Source organism: Pelecanus crispus, chromosome 14 (genome assembly GCF_030463565.1).
Source record: "Pelecanus crispus isolate bPelCri1 chromosome 14, bPelCri1.pri, whole genome shotgun sequence".
In the NCBI taxonomy this organism is placed as follows: Eukaryota; Metazoa; Chordata; class Aves; order Pelecaniformes; family Pelecanidae; genus Pelecanus; species Pelecanus crispus.
The window spans coordinates 10,414,106-10,441,435 of record NC_134656.1 but is presented as its reverse complement, the minus strand read 5'-3'; the positions used below and the strand labels follow the sequence as shown (position 1 = coordinate 10,441,435).

Here is a 27,330-nt window from a genome sequence, read left to right as displayed (position 1 = left end):
ACTTGGGCAGCTTCTGGTGAAAGAACACATATTTTTCTGCTGACCAACAACCAGCAGAAGAGGCCCAAAGCATCTTACTCAACACCCTTTTTGAGAGCCAGTCCTTCAAGAACAGGAGCGGGGCTCATTAGCCAGGGTGACATGGCCCTTACAGACCATCGTGAGGACAGGAATCAAAGCGCTCTGGTTCCTGGAGACATCATGGACCATTTTATCCCTTGTGAAATGAAATGGGAGGGTTGCACTCTCACTCATTAAACCAGGGGTATAACCTTCCTCACACAAGCAGTCCTGTCCTTCAAACATGGGCAGAGATCCACATGCTCAGTGCGACTTGTGCCAAGAGCACTTGTACCTGTTTTGGGAGATGCAGGAGATCTGATCCTCATTACTAGATTTGTGATCATTTAATAAGATCCCTCCTCAACTGTTTTTGGTCCTACCTTTGTCTGGAAAAAACACAGTCTTAAGAAAATCGATTTCTTTCCAAGCAGCTGTTTGTAACAAATGCTTCTGAGATGTTTCCCACATTTCACAGACTGAAGCAAATCCCACTCCAAGCCTCCATTACCACCCCAGTTAGTGCTGGAACAGAGAAATCCTGTTTCTTTTGCACATCTCATCATAAAGAATAATTCCTGGGGAAAGGAGCCCACCAGACCAGGAGCATCCAATGAGGTCTGGATCTCACACGAGCAGCTGCAACCAGTACAGCTGTATAATGGAAACCTGACCTACAAACCTTGAACGAAATTCTAGCTATTACCCTTTGAAAAGCGAGTGTGTGAAGGCTGCATGCTTCTTCTGCCCTGGCTGCTGCCAGCTCTTAGAGCTGTAACCTCTGGCTTGGCTCCACGCCCTGACAGGACCATTACCTTTCCTCCATCCGGCACACCTGGGAAGAAGGGGATCACCAGCAAAAAGTGAGTTAAAATTGTCCCTGGTTGCATAAGTTGCATAATCTGTGCAACCTATTGCTAGGGGATGGAGCACATTTTGCTGGCCAAGATCTCCACACATAACACGTCCTTTCAGTTGAAGGACGTGTGAAGGAACAGCAGGCTCTGTCGCTACCTCTTCCACCTAACAGGGCACTAGGAGCACTGAAGTTTGCATCCCTCATGGATCAAATGGCCACATACAGTGCTCTGGGGACAGAACAACTGCAGGGGCTAAAAGGAGCAAGATGACAATCAGGCTTGGCATGAGGCACAGATAGTTTTCTGGACAGATCGCATTAACCTCTTCGCTGCTGAAGCCTTGCTCCCCAGCAGGGCTGTCCCTCAAGAGCCTTGTTTCTCTAGACAGACCCAATAAACCAACTGATTTGAGGTGTTTTGCACCTGTAATGCACAACAGCTTCAAAAAAATTAAAAAGGAGAACATATGCACCAGGGACTTCCAGTAAGTACAACACTCATAAAAGCAGAGATGAACGCTCAGCACACACAGGTGAGGTTCAGGTGAGGCCATCCGCACCACAGGTGGAGAGGAACAAACCACAGCAGCTGTGATCTGCAGAGTCACCATGAGAAGGGGACAAGACGTGAGGCAAAGCCATCTCCTCCACCCCAGCACCAGCCCACCAGCACCAGTCATGAGAGCCCCGGTCAAATGGGAATTCAGATAGACTGGAGCTCCAGAGCAGCTGGGCAAAATGTGCAAACCCTCCCTTGGATTTCTATTCTGCAGTAAAATTCCAAGACCATTAGAAAGAGGTTCTTCAAGGAACTGTGGGAGGAGGAGGAGCTCTTATAAGGAGGTCCTTACATTGTCAGCAGTTTTGAGATGCTTTGCAACTGTCTGGTCCCTCCTTCTTCCACCCAGAGTATTTAAATCAAGGAGGTCTTCAGATAGTGGACTAGATTTGAATGACAAGGTTTCCCCAGTTTCCCCAAGGCTGGCAATCCCTTCCTTTCTGATACTCTCGCTGGAAAAAAGGAGAAATTTGCTGTTGATAAAGCACATCCCTCAGGACTAAACCAGCAGTGAGAGACGGGCCAGGCTACGCTGACCCACTGACAGGTCCTATTTGGCCACATTTCTGGACCAGCTCCCGTGTGTCCACGTCACACAGGGTACTGCATCTCCCCTCACAGATAACGCTTCCCTTTCACAAGAAAAATAGCTTGATAAAAACTGCTGACTCCTGCTCAACTTATCACAAGAGAAAAATTACAACAGTGTGGAGTCAAGAAAGGGCTACGTGAGCCTCTTTGGAAGATGCCCCTTTGCCTCCACCTGCCTTTCCAGGCACTCAATTCGTGCGTTAAAGACAATATGAGCACAGCGAGATATATTTTAGACATCGCGCACAACTGCAGCGGAGAATAACTCACTAAAAACCTGATTCACTTAACGACCGTAGCAGCAGCTTTGCAAAACCCTGGTGATTTCAGAGGAAGCCGGGTGCCTTGCTGCCGCTCTGAGTCACGGGAAGTGCAGCACCGCAGCCAAGCCCCAAAGCGAGGCAGGAACACTGAAATTTCCCCCAACTATTCTTATCTTGTCTCGCAGTAACTCAAGGCTCATTTTTAAACCCGGGGCCTATTCAGAGCAAACAAACAAGCCACCGCATTCACTAAACCCTGCTGCATCCGGGAAAGCGCTGTAAATCACATGAGCAGACAGGGTTTACATGCAGAAGCGACAAGGAACGCGCATCTGCAATGATTTTATGGCACACCAGCACAGATAATGGTTTTATGCTCCTAAAAGCAGGTGATTTAAATTCCAGGGTGTCACAGATTTTAATCCTGAGATAGTTTTTCCTCTCTTCTACGCTCTAGCATACATCACCATTATCGAGAGAGCAGAACTCATGAAAAATCAGATTTTCTGAAGATAGAGTACAAGAAAATGATGTTTTCTACAGCAAATCAGTTCAACAGAGGCTCAGTAAAACATGATTGATAATTAGTGTTTTCTTTCTGACAGCTAGTAGCAATTGTCTGCTCCTTAAATCTAGTGCACTTGGCAATTTAAAACTCATCTGTCCAAAAATAAAACAAAACATCTGGCAAAAAATTCCCACTGAATATTGGCTAAGATTTACAAAGCTACACACCAGAGCATCACCTGCTACAGCATCAGACAACTCAACGTTAATTAGGGTAGAACAGAGATGGCCTTTGTGGAAAGAGACATCAGGCGAATGGAAAATGGATGGTAATAGCTAAATCAGTTTAGGTTTCCCCTAACAGGGGTAGATCAAAAGAAAACTTTCCGATTAGGAAGGAGAGACACACTGATCCAGATTCATCAAGCAAAGCAGAACAGCTATAAAGTAACATTTATGGTTGCTTTCCTTACCAGGGTCAAACAAAGCAGCCGGCATGTACCAGCAGATCTGGCCCAGATTTATGGGCTAAGGGTAGACCCTTTTAAATAAGGACAGCTTCCCTCCCCCCAGCTTACTTTCCCAGTTAAGCAGCTGTCCAAAAAAACCAGGCCATTAAAAAAAGCCCCCAAAAATTTAATTAAATAGAGTAAGTGATGCTCATTGCCTGTTGGCAGTGCCATTTTCCCTGCATCAGGCAGCTTGTCCTGATTACAGGCAGGCTGAAGCCACATTGCCAGACCAAGGCTTTTGGCTCAACCCATTTCAGACAGCGGGAATGGCCACGCAGGAGGGATTTGATTCAAGCACTGGCTGTCCCCACATGCGGGTCCCCAAGTATCCTGCTCCAAAGATGCACACCGGTGTGGTTACATGGTCCCTGATACAAGCCGGCATTCGGCCTAAGGCAGGGCGTGTCGGGGCTCCCCCCAGGGATGCTCACAGTGCTGAATCTTGTGGGAACACGATGCACGCACACCCCAGGGGCACCGTGCCTGCCTTCCCAAGGGAAGCCCAATACAGCTCCTGGTACCTGCACCAGCCATGCCGCTGCCAGGGCACCTGGGAGCCATCACCTCCTACAGCAAATCCTCTCCGCGACGTGATTAGCTCACTGTTATGCACAGCTGCCACCACCACTTACAAGGGGCTAATTTTAGTTAAATGCAGCCACTCAGTGACTTGCTGGGCACCTGGGCTCCTGCTGCACCGGTCACTTGTTAACTGCTACCTGAAAACCCTCTACCGTGCACAGCACAACTATGGGGCGTCTCATTAACACTGGGGCCAGCCGGTGCAGTGAGACGCACCCAGGCTGGCAGGGTAAAAAGAGAGCCCCTCGCGCACCTGCTCTCCCCAAACCCCATGGGAACGACTCACTCCCCAGGGCTGATGACAGCACAAAAAGCTCCCCACACCAGCAGTCTTGGAGAAAGCTGCCCTGGCCACGTCGCTGCACGCTCCTGCCAGTCCCGCTCTTTCCAGAGCTGCGCGCATCCCAGGGGATGCACAAGCACAGGTACACATTTTCTTTCCAAAGCAAGTACCCGCCCCAGCCCATAACACTTCTGCTCAGGTTAAATGCCTAAGCCCACAAGTCAGCATTTTACACGATCACTCTGTACACTGCAAATTGTGCCAAATCTAATCAGGTTTTTGTTGCTCCAGGAGACTGTCCCAGAGCCAGGAGCAGGCTGCACTGCTCCCCCTGCTCCTGCATCGCGTGCATCCTGCTCTGGCAAGGAGTCCTCCAGCCTTCCCTTCGCCTACCCCACAAGCATTTCCACCAACAAACCCTCTCCAGTTGCCATTTTGTCACCGTGCTTGCCTTTGCTAACAGCCCTCAGAGCTGTAATGATGAGACAAATTGCTCCCGCGCAGAAGCGAGACCCTCCCATAGCATCAGGAGCACACAGAAGCACAGACGCTCCCAGGTCTCATGCACAGGAGGCACTCCTGGTTCTCCTGCTCCAAAGCCACCTCCTGTCCGCTGTGGGAAGGGGGCCCCCCACCCAGCAGGTCTGCCACGCTGCAGGCTTCTACCACAGCTGCGGAGAATTCAGACCTCCCAACAAGAGCAAAGGATGTCCACAACAAAACCAATGCCAGTGCCCAATGTCCTCTCATATTTTAGTGGGAGATAATAAACACAGCTGAGGCTTTGCATGAGTCTGACCAAACCTCCATGTTCATGCAGAGGTCAGACACTGAGACCTCCCAAGGAGCTGATATTGAGTTGGATGTTATTAGGATCTAAGACAGAAACTGTTTTGGGACAGAGCAAAACTGCAAGACCAACTTTGCCCGCTGAAGTGCAAATAAATACCCCTCTCTTGCCCCCGAGTCACAAGACCCCATGGTCCGTGTGTGACACAGCTGTTATTTTTACCTCCTAGTTACACAGCCACCAGTGCTGGTGTCTGAACCCCTCGAATCAGCCCGCTGGGTTTTGAAACGCTCTCCAGCATCCCAGCTGCAGCATCTCAGGACCTCCATGCACGATGCTGCATGGAGGAGCTCTTTCCAGATGGCACAGCAGAGACAGGACAGTTGGCAAACAAGGTGCCACAGCGATAAGCAGCACGTTGCAAGGAGGAGCTTTAAATAGATGTGAGCAGCTCAGTGGTAGGTAAACAGGATCCCCTGTTTCTTTCCTGTTCCACAGCTGGAAAACCCACAGCCCCTTCCTCTGGGAGGGGAAGGAGGAGGGTGGGGAGCCCACAGCACCAGGGTTGGTTTCCAGAACTGGGTAACGGCTGCCACAGGGAACCACTCCTCCCCACAAAGAGATGAGATGTTTCCACTGCTGCTGGGAACTCCCGGTGCTGATCAGGGCAATCCCCAAGGAGGACAAAATGCCATGTCAGTATATTTTAATACTGTGGGCTCGGAGTGCTTAACTGGGTGCTCTTTATACCAGCATCCAACAGAAAGGAGCTGAGCATTTTTCAGATGGACTCTGTATTCTTAAGGAGCACAAATGTGTTACGTGACCAAACCAAACTGACTTCAGTAGAAGTTAAAATATCCAAGTATCTTCAGAGATCTGTGCCAAAATCCTCAGGGATTCACAAGAAACCTCCAGTTAATGGCAGCTGAATGTGCTCCTATCAGAGCTTGGTCCAGGAAGGCTGGATCAGCATCGTGTTTCTGGAAGCTTTCAAACCCAAGAGACTAATACAAGGATCAAGCAAAGCCAGATGGACAGACCTCTGTCTCGTCCCCTTTGTGCTGCTCCAGGCACAGCTCCTTCCACCTTTAGCTGCAATTCAAGCTGTCAATCCCATTTCACAGGAGAAAATCAGTCAACAAATATTGCCCTTGAAGACAAGTCTTTGAATGTAAGTGAAGCAAGAAATATTTCCTGTTCTCTTGTTCCCCTTAGGGTAACTGGACAGATCAACGCTGCAAATATTCCTGCTACTGAACACATGGGAAATCTCAGAGCACTGGGTGATACAATGCAATGACCACCCAAATCTTGAATCCACGCTACAGATTTGTACTGTACTTTGACCAGTACTCAAATGACAGTCGTCTTTGCTCGGAATAGTGATGGAAAATTGCCATGGTTGAGAATAATTTGGGTCAGGGGGCAGAGCGGCAGCTTGTTCACAGCTATTTCACAACTGCATGATTAAAGTTATGGAAGAATAAATTTACTATGAAAGCACACAGGGAATCCTGCTTAGATGCCCTTTAAGATGAAATTTTAAACTCACCAGCCTTTCTAATAGAAGCAAAATGGACTTCCAGCATCTCTCCGTGACCCGCTGTCACCTACCAACCCAGATACATTGTGGTTTTGGCACAGCACCCAGCAGCAGGTTGGAAGTTGACTGGTTACAGCCTAGACTGGAGCTTCATATCACATTCAGGACTTGCATCGCTGTTTTGACAGCATCAGCTTTAGGAGGAAAGAAAATCCTGTGATCAACTGCCTGACAGCCAGGAGGATGTCACTGCAGATCCACAGAGACTGTCCTCCTTCACTGGAGCTCTGGCTCTTTCTAATGCCTGCTTTTCAGGCTATTAAACCAAAATTTTAATTAAGAGTCCCATTTAAGTTTCTGAGGAGTCCTGCTCTGGCCTTGCTAATTAAAAACAATCTGACAGGATCTGAAGTGAAAAAATAAACCAGGTCTGAAAAGTTTGACAGTCACCGAAAGAGTCTGAGCTCCTAAGTAGGTTGAAAGTCTCTCTCTGTGGGAGCACCGCGTGGCATCCAGCCCCAGGTTTCTTAAGTTAGGTCCTGGTCTCTGTAGAGCTGACAGACTCTCCAGAAGGTTAATCACAGCACCCCAGTTTGGATCTCACCTGTCTCCACTGACAACACATGAGAACTGAACCCAACATTGGTAGACAGATGCAGAAAGTGCTCTTCCTGACACGTCCTTAACATTAGTGAAATGGCTGTCTTTTACTGCATGGCTCCTTCCCCTCTCCAAAAGGCTGAGAGCTGGTATGGATTTCCAGGTGACCTCCTTATCCCAAGCCACTGGGCAGACCATAGATGTCCTGCAGCAATGAAATCTCAGCGCAGCAGAGCTGCTCCATTCCTGTGCAAGGACTGCATGCTTTCATTCAAGAACATTCTGCTGGTAAAATTTTGCTTTTATTGAAATAGCTGGGTTTTTTTACAAGAGTCCTTCAGAGTGGGTAATTTGAAAAATTTTGTTTGAGTATGCCAAGCCAGCATGTCTCACTACGTTCAAGCCTTATCATTTCAACCAGAACCATGCAAGTATCAGCGCTTGATCTCCAACCTTTACTGCTCTGAATCAGACCCGAGCGGAAATACTTTGAAGGTGCCAGAATCTCCCCCACCCACTCAAAATGTGGATGTTTCCAGAGATGTGTAGGTAACACCGGACAAAATGCAATCTGTGTGCAGATAACACTGCTCTACTATGGAAACCATCAGCTGCCAACTAGGTTAAAGCAGGGCTGGTACAACCAGTGAGAACGGTGTGAGAGTAACTTTCAGGTTAATTCCTGCTCTAGTCTCCCCTCTTTAGAAGTGGACGCTATAGCAGTAGTCCTTAGGAGAAAAAATAAAAAAGTGGGTTTGGGTTTTTTTTATTTTCATGGTTGGTTTTGGGTTTTGTTTTTGTTTTACCAACGTGATGTCCCTTGTCAGCCCAGGTAAAGGTACACAAATTGAAATGAGACTTTGGAAGTTTCCCGTTGCAATTCAGAGCTTGGTGCTCTTACACTCAAGACAGGGACCACTCCTCTGTGCCACCTTGAAAGCAAAGCCAGGCAGAGCAGATGAGACCACCAGGAAAAAGGGAATTGAGATCTAGCTTGAAATCCTTGGCCAAACTGACAGATGCTGCAAACTGTTATAAAATGTATATGGAGCAAGAAACATAACTGAGCAACTAAAGCCAGCTTCCTACAGGAGTAACATTTATAGCCAGCCTATCTCACGCTGTCTAGAGAATCCAGAGGCCAAATTCAGCAATAAGCAGTTGCAAATTGCAGGGACCTCAGCAGAAACTGCATCCACTTGCTCATAGCTGCACGTGGGCTCTTGTTCCCCGAATTACAAGGAGTGCAGGGTGCTTGACTGCATCTTGGCTCTTGATTACAAAGGCATCAGCAGGCAGAATTAAACAGTTTGCTTTCTAGCCTGTTTAGCACCCTTTAGGTGACGGGTTAGAGGGCAGGCAAGGCTTAGGACACATTTTTAACAGTTGTGCCAGAATCAGATTTGATTTTTTTTTTTTTAATTTTTTGTCAAGACGTTTGCAGCGGATGATGAGGTTTCCCAAAGATCTAGCCAGGCTCCAGAGGAAAAAAACAAGCAGTGAAAGTGTATGTAAAAGCAGCTCTGCACTAGGTTATAAGGCACTGCCTGAACCAGCTGCCATAGCAACTGCTATTAAAGAAAGAATTAGAGCATTCTTCACAGAAGTAGGAAAACTCGCAGTCAGTAAGCGTAAGGATGGGATGCAAAGCAAAATAAAGGGGGATAAATATAAGCAAGTGGGAAAAATATGCAGAAATGAACAAGAAGCAGGGCCGCTTGCACAGGTATCTGCTCTCATGTTGCAGAGATGCCTATAAATACACTAAGATACCTAACTCCAACCTCATTAGCAAGCATTTTAGATACAGTTGATCCTGCCTTGGGGCAGGAGGTGGATTACATGACCTCCCAAGGCCCTCTCAACCTCTATTTTCCATGATTCTAGGAGGAAGAAATCTATACCAGCTGAGCTGACCTGAATCCAGAAAGGCAGGAATTTAAATCTGGAAAAAAAAATAGATTTAATCCACTTTTCAAGGTCTCCTTGACCAGGAGAAGGGGCAGAAAGCAGAGCCTGCAACCACAGCTTACAGCCAAGTTCTTCCTGTCTGGAAACTATATCCAAGCACTGCGTTTTCAACTGCATCAGGGTAAGGCAGCCACATGAGGTTTAGCCCTGCAATAAGGCTTCACCTCCAACAATATTCATTTCCCCACCAATATTCATTTGGAAAGAAGACAGGGGTTTTGGGTTGAGGGTTTGGGGTTTTTTTTTGGGGGGGGGCAGGGGGGTTGGGTTTTTGTGGGTTTTTTTTTTCCTCCTTCCTTTTCAAAATACACTTGAAAACACAATGATGCTGCAAAACTCCAGGTACCAGTGAGCTCTTGGGAGTGATCAGGCTAACATCTTACATCCTTTTGGCAGAATTGAATTAGATATCACAACACAGCACTGCAGCAAGGCGGAGCCTTGGCTATCAGAGGTCATGGCCAAGGTGGGAAGACAGACAATATTTCACTCCGGGTTGCTGCTGCTTATTACCAGAAGATACCAGAGGTCCCCCACTGAGCTGCTATTTAAAAGCTCTCTGGGTTCTCGTTATTGGAGTGGGACAAAACACACAGTTAATCGGTGTGTAAGAAACGGCACACACCTGGAGGGCAGCCAGGCAGGCAAGAAACACATTGCCTGCAGTGTCAGCCCGTCCATGCCGTTATCCCACCAAGCAGGCAGCCAGGCTTGCTGCTTTCAGTGCTTGATCCAACGCACATCCATGGCCATCGCTGCACTTCCATGCCTTGGTCCCTGTCACGTGGATGGTGGGCAGTGATCCTCCCAGGGAAATCACAAGGACAACCAACCTGGGAAGTTACTGGCTAGAAAAAGCCACTGATATATCAGCAAGCGTTATCAGGCTCAGATCGGGAAGTTCTGGCTTCGACATTTGGCAGCCTGTAGATATCAGAAAATAAGCAGCCATCCAAGGCTGCCTCCACATCACTGGAAGCAGAGCAGCCAGGACAGGGAAGGGAAAGGTTAAGTGCCGGTGATTGGCACTTGGTTATACGCATGAACGTCCCTGGGTACCTGGTTGAATTAAGGTCCCATCAATAATCTGCCTTCTGCTGACAAAGTCCTGACGTTCCCAGCAAAGGCGGCCATTGCGTCCTGAGCTCTCCCCGCTGTGATTTGGCCAGGCAGGGTTTGCAGAGCAGATGGTGACCTTACATATCCTACCTACTGCACCTTGCATGCACAACCCTAAGAGTTTCAGCCTTTACCCCAGTGCCCAGATCTCCTTTCCAAAGGGAATACTCCTTACTCACGGCTGCATTAGGAAGCAACCATCACCAATACTAATAAACCAAAGAAATGCACCATTTGCATTTAGGGGTACATGCAACCAAGGGGACACCAGTTCCGAGTTTCCCCTTCAAAACACATTGTAGCCAAATTTTAGAAGCCAGTTAAGTGATTTAAGCCACTTCTAGCAAGAAACAAAATCTGGGATTGGCAACAGTCATTGGCCAATCCCTATTTGATTTAAAACACCTTGAATCCAAACAGACCGTCCTTACTGGAGGGACAAGTAGTTTGAATCCAATGTTTATTCATTATCTTGTAATACTATTACAAGATACATAAGAAATATTTTCAGTGGTATTAGAAATGGTGGAAACTGGCACACACGTAAAAGCCAGAAACTGAAACGATGTGAAACCAACCCAGTTCCCTCACGCAAGCCAAGAACATGCGCTCTGCAAAAACACAGTGCAAGTGGGAAGATGTGCCCACGGAGATAGCGGTGGGCAGCCAGGTTTGCAAGAGGTTGGGAGGGGTGCTTAATATTGATCAAAAAAATTCCAGCCAGGATCCCTACATCACCGTTTCTTAGCAAGGACAGTCAGAGCACATCTGTGTGCATGTTTTCAGTTCTTATTTTAGTCAAGAAAACCAATCGCTCACTGTGCGGTGTGCAGGAGGGAGACCGCTTGTGCTATGAGCCTTGCTGTAATCAAGAAACTAAAAAGATGCAGAATTTGTGGTCTGTAAGTATGGAAAGAGTCTGTTTCCCAACTCACACATCTTGAAACAGCAAGAAGCGATGTTCAGCACATGCAACAGCCAGCACCCCAAGAACAGACACCCCGATCCTTCTGAAAGGGCTTAAGAAGCTTGACCCACTGAAATCAAAGCTCTTCTACAACAGCTGGCATCACATTTTATAAAGTACATTCTGAAGTTAAGGAAATATATCATTTTGTTATTTAAAAAATAATAAGAAGAAAGTATTTCTGATCAAACTGTTTTGTTTAAAGAAAGGGTTTGAAACAAAATATTTAAGTTGACTCCAGATTTAGGGACGGAGAGAGCCTCATCCCAGGAAAACCTGAGATGGACTTTCAGCATTAATTTCCAAACAGAAAAGTTGGCATTTCAAGCTCTTGGGGAAATGGAAATAATTTTCTCACTTGATTGAAATTCCAGGAAGTCAGGACAAAAAAAAGATTATTTACTTGTTATGACAACAGAGAAAGTTGCATATTCAATATTGCTCGTGTTCTCAGATGCCTCCTAGTTAGTTGCCATATGCAAGCTACCCCACATTGGCATCGCATCCAGATTGCATGAAAGAGACAAGTTAAACGTGGCCAAATATGTGAATCTGCTTTTGGAAGACATACCAATCACCATTAACAAAATTAACAAAATCCATCATTGCCAAGAGCTCCCACATACAGCTTCCCAGAGAGGACAGCTTTCATTTCCACACCTATGGAGTTTAAAACTCAAGAAACGCCTTTATTATTGAACAGAAACTTTTAATTTCTGACTCAAGTCATTCCCCAAATACCCAGATATACACTTAGACTGCTGGCGATAAAAGAGATTTTTTTTTTCAGAGCCCTTCAAAGGGCATGAAACCCAGGAGAAAAATCTTCTCAGACAGATAAATGCACTTGCTCATAGACATGGACACAGGAACCCCATGTAAAAAGCTTCAGGAGACTAATAATGTGGGTGGAAAATTAAGGCACCTCATAAAAGCTTTTTAGTAACAAGGGAACAGATCACATCAACTTGGAAAGGTTAAAGAAAGCAATTTATAGACACTAATTAGGGCCTCTCTTTAAAGTGCCTTTGCAAATGACAAGGTTGGTTTTATTCCAGAAAGGTGCAAAGGGAGCGTAGTAGGAGCTGCCTGGGGATGGCTCCTAAAAGGGTTTGCCACGCTTGTCATTACCACACATTTACAGGAGATTTAAGGGTCAGCATGAAGGGAAACATGGGGGATGTATTTATATGAATAGGCTGAGCAATACTTATGCCCTCCCCAGGGAAATCTTCTCCACGCTGGCACGGGACCCAGTGAGCCCCAAGCTTGCACCTTAGCAAGCACGGCTCTGCTAAGAGGAACCGTTTTGCTGGATGCCAAGTCCAAGGTCATCAAACCTGAGTTTTCATTCACTTTCTGGCTCACCAGCCATAAGGATCTGCGTGGTTAAACTTCTGCAGAAATGCTGTTTTATGCAACACTTTGGCTCTGCCAAAGTTTTGCTTGCAGGATGAAGTGCCAGAAGGTGGGAGCTGAAGGACTTTGCAGCGATGCTTCCCAGAGCCATGGCCAGGGTGGCAGCTCTCATCCAAGAGCAGGAGAAATCAGGGCACCTCCAGCACTGCTGGAAGGTGAATCGGTCCTTCAGGGGCTTTATTTCTCCGTTGGTTGGCTGAAGGGAACACAGCTCACCCCCCAGCTAACGCAAACACCTCCAGCTTCTGTCATTCGAGCGGGAGCTCCCCCTGCAAACGGGCCGGGTGTGCAAAGGGACTTCCAGGCTGCAAATGCCACACATCTGTACAGGCAGCCACTTCACCCACCTCTGGGATCTCTTTTTTCGATTTACAGAACACCAGCTCCTTTCCCCGCGCTCTGGGGCTGCTTTTATAGGAGCTCAGCGATGTAGAAAGACCTGGACACGACAGCCCTGCAGCAGCCAGGGCTGCTTTCGGGGATGAGGTGCTGCCCTGGGAACGGCGGGACCAGCCTCCTCCCCACGGTTTCAGCCCATCACCTTGCAGGATGGCCTCGAAGGGCCACAGCCTTCAGCAACCCTCACAATTTTTTTGCAATTAGTACAGTAGCTTAAAAAAGCATTGCTTTGTTGCATTATAAAGCAACTCTCCTTCACAGCCGTTAGAACAGCGCAGAGGTTGTATACAACCCTGCCGCTCCCTGTAAGCTCTGTATGAACCGAGTGTCCTCCCCTTTGCACTGTCCTCCTGCAACCAGTTCAGATCGTGCCTAGAGCTGGGTGAGGGCTCAAACGTATTTCCACTTAAAACAGTGACTGCACATGATGCCCTCCACAGCATGCCCTTCCCAGCTCCTCCGCGGGGCAGAGCGGAGCGGGTCCAGTGTGGCAGCTGGGAGTGCTCCGCTCTCACCTCGGAGCTCGCCCATGAACTGTCTGTAGATATTTCAGCTTTCCAAACCGAAGGTGCCGAATGGCACACTGCAGCCCAGGGGGACCGCTGCCCTCGGTCTGGGGTCGCTGCCCACCACCCACCTCTCCCCAGCGTGACTGTCTGCTCACATCTGCCCGCCAGCATGTTTGCAGTGTGCTTCCCTACCCTGGTTCTGTCAGCAGAGATCCAAAGGAGCTTTTAATAGCAGCTTGTTTGTTAAACCTGGGATATTTTGACAGATCTGTTGCAGAAAATGCGAGGAACAAACAGGCAGGAGCCATCACTCCTTCACAGCTCCCGCCCACGCCAGGGCTGACGCTCCCTAGGAGCCCTTGCCTTCAGTCCTGCTTTGCCACCACGCTGAGATACAGCAGTTCTGCAACACACCCCATCACCCATGGATTCATCAACCATACACAAACCTGGATTTCTTACATGGGAAAGAAGTCCCCTTCTCTGAGGCTGTCACATTGGCAGAACCAGAGAGGTCACAGGCTAGGTGGGAAGCTGGGGTGGCTCAGCTCAGTGGCCGTGCCATCGATGGCAGAAGGAAACGTGGACGAGGAAAGGTGCTGCAGACACCTGCGGGCACATGGGAGCTGAGCAAAATGATTGCTGCTCTTTCAGTAACACCTGGGCAAGGCGCAGGCAAAGGGCAGTGAAGTCAGTAGGTCCAGGTCCTCAGGGACATGGGGCTGCTCCCTGAAGAGCAGGCCAGGGTTTTGCGCCCACTGACTCCATCCTACAGTGCTCGACCCACCACCTCCATCAGGAGGTTACGCCCCAGCACAAGACACCTTTCAGACCAGCAACTCGCTATCCAACTCCGCTTTCTTTTTCCCCGATTTCATTGCACAGTGCCTACTACCATCCCCTCTCCCACTTCAGGAGTAAGAATGTTAAAAATAAATACAAAAGTACAGAAAAGTAACAAAGAATGGAAATGGCACACCTGCTCAGAGAGAGAGCTCAGAGGTGATGCGTGCTAGCTGCACCCCCAGCTCTCTAACTTTCCTCACACTAACTTCAACTTCTTAATCATTTATATTTCAGCTCCCCCTCCACTTCCCACATGGAAACAAAAGATGATTCATACACCAAAAGAATCTCCCGGGACCTCCAAAATCCCACAAATTCCCTCACTTTGGCCTTAGGGCACTTGATAAGGAATTTTCCCAGTTTGGTGCCTGGGTTTGACTCCATCCCCTCCTCCCTTTTATCCTGGTCCCACAGCACAGAGGGTGCAAAGCAGGGACAGAACCTGCCCACACACTATTTTTAGGACTTAAATTAGTTGACCACAAAACAAATCAAATTTAGAGACTTGAGGCATCTGAAAAATCCAGCTACACAGGGGAGGCACCTGTGGTACCGGGGATACTGCCCCTGCCCTCTCTGGAGAGGGGAGAGGTTGATTTTCCACCAAGCAAGGAAGTGCTTTTATCATGTTTGGTGTAACCAGCATCTCATCGGAAAAAGTAAACAATGGTTAAAGCCCATCGCTACCTGGGCTTGCCTACGGAAAGAGGTCAATACAACTATAGTACCAAAAGAGACCTGCAGCAATAGATTTTCCCTTACAAGAAGAAAAGAATGAAGCTGTGAGCTGAAAGCTCAACTCCTGCACTCCCAACAGCAAAGTATCCATGTCCACATGTGGTGCAAGACCGTCGTCCACAGGACCTCTGACACCAGCATGTTAATGCCACCGCCTGAACACACGCCAGCCCTGCCTGCTCACTGCCACCGGGGTGCACAACTGCCCTCCGCCAGCGCCGTGTTTGCAAATGCCTCTGCCATTTGTGCACCTCTCACAAAATAAGAAAGTATTTGTAAGGCAGACAGCGAAGGAGCTTTCCTCCTTCCAAACTGCCCAGATCCAAAGCCACAATGTACAGAAAGCCAAACTACAAGGTTGGGCCTCTCACAGCCCCATCAGCCCCATCGCACCCTCCAGCCCAAGCACTGAACAGAGGCACCGTCACCGCACTAAGAGGACGATGAAACACTTGTTATCCACCCCAACACTGTGGCCCGTCACTTACAGGTGGGCAGCTGGGTACAAAACCCAAAGCCATACCCTGCCAAGTATCTGCCAGCACAGGCACAGGTGATACAAGTCATAAATCTGTCATCTCAGGCAATGCCAATAGACACAATTTCACAGCAGGGCTCTAGTTGGCTTCACTGTTGGGGCTCTTCTAGAAGACTACAGCGGCTCAGATTGAGAAACACAGGTTCACTGGAGCAAAGAGCTGGAAGCAACTGTTAAACCTTTAAAGCAAGGAAGAAACAAATAAAAGCCTGCAGTTTCCAAGGCATTATCACAGGTCTGCTCTCCCAGAGAGAGGCTGCAAATGCACGCAAAACCACAGACACACAGCAGGGCTTGGCAAACGCTTGTAACACGCTGCTCAGGCAGGCATTGCTGTCCACCATCAAAGTGCTCCATTTCCAAACAGGTGCAAAAGACGCACATGAGGACAAGTTACAGTGCACAAAAAGGCCTTCTCAGAAACAGGGACATGACTTTGGGGAGATTCCTCACAAGACAAGACATGTCAACACAGATGCCTCTGCACCCCATAGTGTTACATGGACCTCACACATAGCCAGACAAAGAAATTGCCAGATACAAGTGCCATACCTTCCTCCAAGTCATTCCTCAGAGAAGCCTCCAGCAGAGCAACACTGGCTTCAAAAGACACTTTCTTTCGGTTAACAGCATTTCTCTTCTTTTCATGCTTCCGCTTCTTGTGCTGCATCTCCTTCTCATACTGTGCCCATTTCTTCAGCTGCTGAGCCCTCCGCTTCTGGGCTGCCCGCAGCCTCTCCAGCGTGGGCACCTTATCCAGCAGCTGCAGCTCTGTCAGGAGGTCCACGTGGGCATCCATCACTTCTGCCAAGAGAGAGGGGGTGAAGGATGTCCCAGCAGGAAACAATGTCCCACCGCAGGTCCTCTGGATCACAGCCACCTGCTGCTATACCAGCATCTTGAGGCTGAGCTGGGAAGGGCCCATTGCCACGTCCAATGAGAGTATGGCGGAAACCTGAAATGAGGAGGAAAGTGTGAGGGATCAAGTCTCACCATCCCATGCAGACAAGCAACTAAGACCAGCCCGTTGGAAAATGTGACAGGCAACACCTACCATCTCAAAAGGCAGCTCACTTAATTGCACTTCAATTGCTTGGTTGTTCTCACTGGCCTTTGTGATTCCACCTTTCACCCACTCCAAACACCCAAGCAAAACCCTCTTGATTAAGCAGTAGTTTCAGTGTGCAATTCATTCCCATCCATAGTTCAAAGCAGCCCTCTCTTACGAGCAGAAGAAAGTCTTAATGAGCTAAGATCTTCCATAGTATTTGATATCATTCCTCAGACAACTCAGGAGAGATTCAAGTACTGACACACACCTTTCCCCCCAGCTGGCCCCTTCCAGTGTAACCATCACCCCTCGTTACAGGTGTCCCCAACACCGCAGCCAGGACTGCGCTGCACTAATGCACACCAGCAGCCACATCCCTGAAGCATTTTGGTCTGAGCAGCAAAACACAGGGCAGAGGGGACCAAGACTGCAGTGGCAGAGCCCAGGGCAGCTACAGACACCAGACGAGGCCATCCCAGCCAAATAACCTGGAAGCCAGAGGCTGGAGATACATGGAGTTACCCATGCAGTGCCCCGAGGCCAGGCAGGTTTTCCCAGAGGAGGTCTATGCACCAGGAGCATTATCTGTGCTCTTCTACTTCATCCATCCGCCCCTTCTCACCCCAGCCCTAGCCAAGGGCAGACGGATAGGATGTGGCTCCCAGGGAGGTATTACTAACACTTAAACCACCTCAGCTACTTAAAAACATGGGGTTTTGCGTTTACGTCTCTCTTCCTTCAGGTTTTTTCTTCACCACACACTAGCTCATTCTGGTTTTGCTGTACAGGCTCCACAAGCACAGCAACGAGAGCAGTTAAATCACAGCCCCAGACTCTCAGTTGACCACGACATCAGAAATCTCTGAGCAGCGCCACACATAGAGCGATCAACCAGGGGACCCATGGGCAGTCACCCAATCATCTGCTGCACAGAAGGAGGACATGTCCCAGAGTTAAGGAGCGGTCCAAGAGGGAAAGGTGCATTTGAAATAAAGCCAATGTCACAAGTGAATTGAATGAGTCCTTTCCAAATAGACCTGTGCAAAGCACATCAAATGGCAAGGTGAGCATGCCAAATCGAGGTAAACTGCAAATAACCACGTATGAGACGAGGGCTCTTATGGTTCAGCCAGCTTGGAGAAGAAAGGAAAAAAGAAAAAAAAAAAAAAAGGTTGATGGGGAAGGGAGACTGTGGAGAGCTTAAGTATTCACAAGCACCTGAGAAAGCCCCAACCGGGCAGCTGAAGCCATTCCTTGCTCAACTCTCCTGCTCCAAAAGAGAGGAAGCAACAGTCTCGTAAGCAATGGATGCAAAGCAGCTATGGGCAAAAATAGCAGCAGAAGAGAGGTAGCGAGACCCAGGTGAGAGACATGGTGAGGATACCAAACCTTACCCCATCCAGCCAAGCCAGGAAAAGCCACCGTTCATCCCTCTTCAGAGGGCAAAGCAGCCTAATAGGGGAGGCATTACTCTGAGGAGCTGCAGGGAAACGTCCATGCCAAACATCCAGTGAATTATGCAAGGTTGAGACATCCATTCCTTCCAAACATTGCTACAGACCTTCCACAGGGGTCTGACCTTACCTATAAATATCTCTGCAGACTGACAGCAAGGCACGCCATTTCCTCCATGAGATAATTGGTTTGAGAACTGAAAACAAACAAATTCAGCCAGAGCACACAGGCAGGTCCCAGGCAGTCGCTTTATCTAGTAAATAGCCAACAGAAGGCCAAGGGCAGCTTCAGCACCACCTGCAAACCTTATTTTGAGGGTTTCAGGATAGACCTGAACAACAAAAAACCCTGTTCCATCCCATAAGAACTTAAGACTGCAAAAAAATGCTTTAGTTCCACATCGGGACAAACCCAAATCCTTGCAATGTTTTTTCAGAAGAGAGATACTACGTAGAAATTCAAACACTTGCCCAAGATGGAAAATATCAAGTCATGACTTTAGCATGCCACTGGAAAGCTAGGGAAGCATGCCACGGCTCCTCCATGGCACCAGAGCCCCGTGCAGCTCTCCCTGACCCCTGCCCGCAGCCCCCACAAGCCAGGACTCACCACAGCCCCCAGAAATTCTGCCAGCAAGAGCGGCATAAATGCAGCCCACTTTCCAAAAAGCTTTTATTTTGGGGCAGACACATTTTCCAAGCACAGACACTTGGCTGGAAAGCTCTTCACCACCTCTCATGAACTCGGTTCCACACAGCAAGGCTCCTGCCCCTTGCAGGCATTCCTGGGAAGGTATCTTTTTTGGCAATCTCTGCTCCAGTAACACAGGCTGCAGATCTGAAGCCCCGTTTACAATACCTCGAAGGAGGGGAGATAAGGGCAGGAAATGCCTCTCGGCATACCACACACGGCACTCCCACCCTGCTCCTTTTCCAGGCCACTTCTGCCATTGTTCACTGAAAGATGAACAAATATTTTCCAAAACACACCTGAAGTAGAAATGAGGACCTAATTCTGCAGGTTTATTAAAGCAAAGAAGCCTTATTTCAGCGTTTCCTTGTTTACCAAAAAAAAGCTGGAAGCTTTCTTGGTGGTATTAGGACTGCACTTTGGAAAGAGCAACAGGACATTGATTTATAAGGAGAGGAGAAGTGTGGCTTGCTCTGCTTGCCCATGTTTCAGCTTTTCTGCATGCATCTCATCCTTCAGCAGCTCCTCTGCTAGCAGAACAGAACAAAAGGGAGATTCGAGTGGCCTACAGAGGGGAATGAAATAGAGAGGGGAGATCCACAAACACTAAGAAACATCTTCTGGAAGTACCAGACAGCAGCATCTCCTCAAACCAACCAGCAAATGAACTTCTAAAGGAGCAGAGAAGTCTTCCTGAAGGGGACACAGCATAACTTCTCCCAGACATAGGTACAAGTCCCCTAGCACCCTCCCTGGACCCCAGAGCCTCGGACAGACTTTGGCTCCATCACTCTGGCTGCCTGTTTTCCAATGACCTAGTTTCTTCCCTGTACCAAAAAAATGGCACATTGACTTCTCGTTGCACAAATTGGTCAGTCTAACTATAGCACAGTTTCAGGCGCCAGCATTTGTTTACCTGTAAAGCGACACGGAAACTGGCTGGGTGGGTGTCTGTGGTTTGCAAGGCATCACATTTTGGTTTCTGTTTTATTTAAAGAAGAAGAGGGGGGAAAAAAAAGTGCTGTTCCTCATGTTCGATCGAGCTGAATTTCCATGAGCTCAGCAGATCTGCCTGCCGCCGTGCCAAGAGCATCCTGCCAGACATACGTGGCCCCCAGCCCCAAGGAGACAACAGGAGACTATTTCAGGGGCCAAAAGGAAGGCAAGATGCTCACTGCTGTATTGCACTTGTGCCACTGCGGTCCTCTCCGTGCTGCGGCAAAGAAAGACCTGCTCCAACCGTGTCAAAGATCAGTGCCTACAAAGGGAAAGCAAGTGTTGGCAAACACAATCGTTTTTTTAAAAAAGTCTGCACTTCCTGTACGTTTTGTCTTACCTTAGTAAAAGATTCGTCTCACTAAACTCAAAAGGACTTTCAGGGCACTGGTTACTCACTTGCAATACAAGAAGAGATGGGGATTCTGTGAAGTAAGAGTTTTCCGAGTCAGTGGTTGCAACAAGCTGCCTAACCCGTACCACCAACCCTGCCTGGAAGGGTCCTTCGTCTCCTATTCACACACTTCTTCCCATTTCACATTTAGAGGCTGGCACTTGCATCCCACAAAGGAGAAAAGCGAGTGCACTTATTTTCCCATTCCAGCACACACTCAGAGCTGCCCCCCCTCGACCTTCCTACAAAGCATTGAACTTGCAGACACTTTGCCGTAATACTGAGGTTGGAGCTGGATCCATTAAAACAGCCATATTGCTGAGTGATGCTGGAGAGCCTCCTCATCTCCCCACCAGAAGATGAAGCTGGAGCTAAGACCTGCAAATCCTCCATCACATCTCCCCAAGGCACTACTTAAAGCACAGCATGACACTGAAGCAGAACACAAACACTTACAAGAGTCCTTCACTTAAGTGTCATCAATTGACTTTGGCTTTATTCCACTTAAAAAAAAGTCAACACAAACCATGGAAGAGCAACCGTTGAATGGGACACCTTGAAATGAAACAGTTCAGCAACTAGAGAATTCTTCTAAGTTGTGCATCTTTCAAGCAAAGGTAAATTTCAAGACCCAGGTATGTGAGCAGCCACTTCTGAAGTCAAGGAGATCATTCTCATTCACTGGATGGCTTGCGGGGAGACACCTGCAGGATTGGGCCCAGCCGACTAGGTGAAATGTCTGCAGCATAAAGTCAAGTCAGTAGCATGAAGAGCAACAGAAATAGCCCTCTCCTCCCCACCCCAAGCTAATCTTCTCTCAGCTGGAATTGGAAAAAAGCACAAAAGCCTATAGCAGGGACCTGAGTACATAAGCAGCCTGCAGAGGAGGTGGCTGCCTGATTTATTTCTTTAAAAGTCAACTCCTGCACCATGGCAAGGTGAGGAATTGCCACATTTACCCCTTCTGCTTCCTACAAGGGCCAAGACAAATCTGTGCTATTGCTCCCCGAAAAAATGCCAGATGACCAGCCCATCGCAGCCCTTTTGCTGAACCCATCACCCAACAACAAGAAGCAATGAAGAATTCACACGCTTCTCTTTCAGGCATCACCTTCAGGATTGTCACTGCTTGCTGATACAAAGCAGCCGAAGGCACATGCTCTGTATTGCTGTTTCTGCTGTTGGCCAGAATCTCCCCAAAGTCTGGAGGAAGCAGCAGAGCAGCTCTTCATTGCTTGCTGCGTGATGACGGGAAGAGCTCACTGGCAGCCCAGCAGCCATTAACGCCGTCCAGAGATGGCCAGAAAGCCACCGAGAGAAGGAGGTGACAGATTGAGGGACAGGCAGAAGCAGCAGGGAAAGAAAGGCACAGGAGTTCAACTGTCCCCAAGGGAGAACAAGGCGGGGGACACGGGGGGTTGCCCACGGTGTGGATGTGCCATGGGGCTGACCATACACAAAGAGCCGAGGTTCATTCCCTCCCTCCCCACACCAGGGGTGAGAAGGGCAGCAGCGTCCCCCTCCCGCCCTCTCCAGAGGAACACGCTCCAAGTCATTTCCTAAATTGTGTCACTGCTGAGCACGTAACTGCGCCGGCTCTGCCAAGGCGCTCCCTACCCCACCACCATCACGCAAGCTGCTTCCTGCAGCAATCTGCAATACCTGTGGGAAGATGGGAAACCAAACCCCTCTTCTGGCCTGCTGATGGGAACAGTGAGCCCTGTTCTGGATCAAGAGTTCTTGGTGTTTGTAGGGTTGATTTTTGGTTTTTTTTTAATTAGTACAGGGTGCATCAAGACAAGAGGGTCTTTCGTGCTATGAAGACCATAGCCTACAACCAGGGTTTCTTTCCTTATAACTGCTTCTCTCACCTCCTGCCTTTTGGAAAAACATTTCATTAGAGTATCATCAACAAGGACACTGCATCAAGCCCTAGCACCCAACTACCCAAAGCATTATAGCCTTACACACCTATAACAGGGGACTCAGCCACTGGGTCTTTCAAACGAAGACAGAGGGTCAGATACCAATGGCAACCATAGAGCAAACGGGAAGGGGAGTTCAAATCACAGGAGACACGCCTGCCCCTCCAAGGAATCACAGCCCCAAAACACTTGGGTTTGCCTGCAACGCTACAGGACGGCCACGTTTCCTACAAAGCCCAGGGGAGGAGGAGGGGAGGATGCCCGCAGTGAAAGGCTGCAGTGGTAAGTAATTCAAAACACAGTGTTTCCAGCCTCCTGAAGGGTTTCCTTTATTTTCTGAAATGGAAAATTTTATTTCTCTAATAGCACACCCTGCCAGACAGGTTGTACCATCTCCTTTGTCTGGATCTCTGTGCAACAAGTGCAATGCAGGTGGGCATGGACCACCATCTCCTCCGGGATGTCAGGGTTTATAGCAAAGCTCAAGTCAGAAACCTGCCGCTGGTAACACACACACCGTGGACGCAGCCGAGGGCAGCGTGTTAAACAACAGCTTGACATATACCTAAGCCAGTAATTTCAAAATAATATGCAATAAACCCTTCTCCAGAGGTCAAGAGCATCCACTGACGAACAGATGAATACGGAACAAGGTCACTTGCCTGGCTTCAGGCAGCAAACTCACTGCAAGAGCTACACCACCACCTCAGGATTATTATTTCTAGTCCTGTGCTCCAGCAATGAGGTACCGGTGAAACCCTACTCGTCCCTTGGTACTACTCTAACAGCTCTGGCTACTGCTTCTGGTAGCAAATTTTTCTTGCACGCACCATGCACCTACAGCACCCACAGGTTAACCACACGGAGGAGTGAAAATTATGAAAATTGTTGCTGCATGAATTAATTTCACTGGTGTCTTAGAAGCAAACAGCTCCCTTCCTCACTCAGGGCTCCTGCAGCATTTTAAGCAGCAGATGCTCAGCGCTACCAAAGGAATGGTTCCTCCTAAAGGAACGAAGGGGAAAGTGGCAGGAAACATCACTTTTAAAAAAAAAAAAAAAAAAAAAAAAAGAGAAGCGGGGGAAGACATTTCAGCCAAGACCCCTTAGGAAACACAACTCCTGCTGTCTGCCCTGGAGTGCTGGTGAGGAAGAGCAGGTACAGAAGTCGTCTGGGCGAAAGATCTCATCAGAAATCAGGAGTTTCAGGAGAGATTCTTGGCTTTCCCACAAGTTTCTTGTATGCAAAGTAACTAACTTAATCTGTGCCCCAATTACCTTCTTAAAGTGAAGATACTGCCTTACCCACCTGCAGTGAAGGAAGTTTCATTGCTGCTTGATGCAAAGGTACGTTTGGTGGTGAAGGTGCATCAACGTAAGTTATTTTTCTAGCTTAATGGAAAGCTCAAAATTTAAAGCTAAATGCTTCCCCAGAGGATTAAAAACATTTTAGTTTGGCCGCTTTATCTCTAGTTCCAGATAATCTCTCCCTCTTCAGTGAGCTCCTTCCTAGCAGTGAGAATGAAATACGAGCAAGAAGAAAAAAGCGAAACAGCAAGTCAAAAAATCTCTTTGGAGCCAACGCTGGTAATAGAAAATTTTAAGTGCCTCATTCTTTTCTCCTCCCAACCGTTCCAATCCTAACAATATTGGCAGTTGTTTGAGGAAAGCCCCTCAGTATTTTCACTATGTATTTCCTGTAAACACACAACACAGCACAATATACATTCTTTTTCCTATCAATATTTCAACGTGGGCTTCCTTAAAAAAAGACCTTCTGTGCCAAGTAGTCCTCCCCCACATCAGCGTGCTTGGAAACACGCTGCTCATTCCAGTGGCACCCCAGCACCAAGCAAAACAAATCTGGTGATGGTCACCAGACATATATACACCAAGCATTAAACTCCTTTGAATAGCTGGAGAGCTGGGTGTTTGGGTTCAGTGGACACAGCTGCAGCCACAGAGGGCTTTGCTCTAGCAGCACAAGCCCAAGCACAGCTTACACGCGTGATTTAGGAGCAAGCCAGAGCATTAGAGGTAGACCAGCTCAGCGCTTGCTTCCCTCCGCGTGGTTCTTGTGCAAAGCTGCTCCTTAAGCCCAATTCCCAGTACAAGGCAGCAGGACTTGGAGGCGTTTTAGAAAATCTTAATCTAGAAGCTCCATAGAGCAAATGCTCTTTTCTACATCTGCTCCACACAGCTCTCTCAAGGCTGCCACTTTTCTGCATTAAACTGTCCTTGCCTGGGTAGATTTTCAAATCCAGAACTTATGTGGAGAATTTTTATGTTCACTACAAGTTTGGGGTTTTTCCCCCCACTCTCCATTTTTATTGCCTAGCATCCTACCTATTACCCAGGCTCCCAAGGTGACGCAGCCAAGCTCCGCTCTTGCTGGCTCTCCCTCCACATCCATGGGCAGAGTGGGCTCTTCCAGCCCTCGGGGCAAGGTGTGGCTCCAGACGAGGTGCTGGGTGCACCTTTGAGGGTGCCTTGGAGCTGCAGAAACTGCTCAGCCCCCTTTTGCTTCCCAAGGGTGAAACCTCAGGTTTGCCTCCTGCTTTCAGGTCGATGGGTGAATCAGTAAAAACAGACACCCTGGGCTTTTGGCCATCATCTTGCCACATAGAAAAGGGACATGTCAGTTAGTTTGAACTTGAAAAAAAAAAAAAAAAATATCGAACTGTGCTTTTGAATCAAGTTAAAAATCAGAAACTAAGTTCAGGGCTCAATTTCAAACTACACACCAAAACAAGCTATCCCCTTTTAACCTAGTGCAATAGAGAAAATTAGTCAACAGCCTGTAAAGCTGCAGAGAGAACACGCTAATTGTACTGACTCATTTTTTTCCTTAGACGATGTCTTGGGTTTGCATGGCAAGGTTTTGGTAGCAGGGGGGCTACAGGGGTGGCTGCTGTGGGAAGCTGCTAGCAGCTTTTCCCATGTCCAATAGAGCCAATGCCAGCTGGCTCCAAGATGGACCCGCCACTGGCCAAGGCTGAGCCCATCAGCAATGGTGGTAGCACCTCTGGGATAACGTATTTAAGAAGCGGGGGAAAAAACCTGTGCAACTGCAGCCGAAGAGAGGAGCGAGAATACGCGAGAGGAACGGCCCTGCAGCCCCCAAGGTGACTGCAGGAGGAGGGCAGGAGGGGCTCCAGGCACGGAGCAGAGGTTCCCCTGCACCCCGGGTGCAGCCCATGGCGAGGCAGCTGTGCCCTGCACCCATGGAGGCCCCCGGGGAGCAGAGATCCCCCTGCACCCGGGGAGGAGCCCACGCCGGAGCAGGGGATGTGCCCCAAGGAGGCTGGGACCCCGGGGGAAGCCCACGCCGGAGCAGGCTCCTGGCAGGAGCTGTGGCCCCGTGGGGAGAGGAGCCCAGGCTGGAGCAGGTTTGCTGGCAGGAATTGGGACCCCGCGGGGGACCCAGGCTGGAGCAGGCTGCTCCTGAGGGGCTGCACCCATGGAAGGGACCCACGCGGGAGCAGTTGGTGAAGAGCTGCACCCGTGGGAAGGACCCACGCTGGAGAAGTTCGTGGAGGACCATGTCCCATGGGAGGGACCCCACGCTGGAGCAGGGGAAGAGTGTGAGGAGCCCTCCCCTGAGGAGGAAGGAGCGGCAGAGACGACGTGATGGACTGACCACAACCCCCATTCCCCGTCCCCCTGTGCTGCTCAGGGGGAGAAGGGAGAGAAATCAGGAATGAAGTTGAGCCTGGGAAGGAGGGAGGGGTGGGAGGAAAGTGTTTTTAAGATTTGGTTCTATTTCTCATTATCCTACTCTGATTTGATTGGTAATAAATTAAATTAATCTTTTTTTCCCCAAGTCGAGTCTGTTTTGCCCATGACAGTAATTGGCATGTGATCTCTCCCTGTCCTTATCTCAAAAGCTTTTTGTTATGTTTTTCTCTCCTCTGTCCAGCTGAGGAAAGGGAGTGATAGAGCGGCTTTGGTGGGCACCTGGTGTGCAGCCAGGGTCAACCCATCCCAGATGAGGACTGTATTCATCAAACCACGAGCAAAGCTCTCCCCTCTGCTCCCCACTGACTGTACCGGAGACAGCACAGACACAGGCTCGAGGCAGCACATAGGACTCTAGAGAAGACGATGCTTGAAGACAAGGAAATTTTATTCCTTCAAGAATTCATTACATACCACTCCCCTCTCCCCTTTGCACTCCCAAAGAAAAGTACCTACTAACAAAATTTATCTCTAGCATCAGAGGAGCAGCAGGATCCCTGCCCTTAGGCGAAGAAAGAAAGATTAGAACAGGATTTCTGTGCAAACATGAACTGAATCCCAACTTCCTTCGCACGAGAGAAGCCCCATCTTCTGAGCCAGTCAGTTAAATATTGAAGGAAAGCCATGCAGTAGCTCCGATTATGTGGAACAAAAATTAATTGAGGGCATAAGTCTCCGATTCAGCTCTTCATTTATTTTTTCCACAGCACATTATATGTGAGTGTGGGTTGCAATTCAGACACCTGCAGGGAAAGCAGCCTGACCCATCTGTGACAGTGATATTACCTCCTTTTATTTGTTTTTCTAGTTAAAGCTTCCGTTTTTTATCAGCCCTGCAACAGACAGATATGTGGAGTCTTCCAAAACTGCATCCCCCTTCCTGACATTTTAAACTACACATTTAGAGATCTGTAATTTGAAAAACAACAACACATTTTTCCCCAAAATAGGCTTTAAAATAAGACACGGGGGAAAAAAACAAAGCTAATTTCCAACAGAATCTCAAAAACACCATTGCAAGAGCCCACACCCTTCCCTTAAGATACAAATTAAAGCCCTATTCGTCCCGCACCCCAGTCTTTTTAACAGAAATGCTTCCATTGTTTAAAGCCACTTACACACAATTTGGCCCATGGGAAAAAAAAAAATCCTGGGAACAGCCCTATTCTGGCACAGCAACAAGCTAGATAAGTGCCTAGACTTTCCATTTACAGCTCCTAGGCACCTCCAGCCGTGCCAACATGGGATGTTTCCGTGGCAGGGCTTTTGCAGGCTCTCAGCTATTGATGGGGACGTGCCTTTCCCAAGGGATACCCACTCTTGTCACCTCTGTGTGACACACCAGCAGTGCATTGCACACAGGTGACAGCGAGAGCGGCCATCCCACCTGACCCCATTCAGCTATGCAGCCCCCGGTGGCCGCG

General features: G+C 48.5%; 1 protein-coding gene across 2 annotated transcripts in view; it reads right to left on the bottom strand.

Moving 5' to 3' along the window:
- The window catches only part of PPP1R16B (protein phosphatase 1 regulatory subunit 16B), a 40,232-nt gene extending 23,775 nt beyond the window's left edge, over positions 1-16,457 (bottom strand). For both annotated transcript variants that reach the window (XM_009488770.2, XM_009488771.2), the window contains exon 1: positions 16,211-16,457. In XM_009488770.2, the coding sequence (XP_009487045.1) occupies positions 16,211-16,457 (247 nt within the window). The remainder of the gene's footprint in view (positions 1-16,210) is intronic.
- Between the last annotated feature and the right edge of the window lie 10,873 nt (positions 16,458-27,330).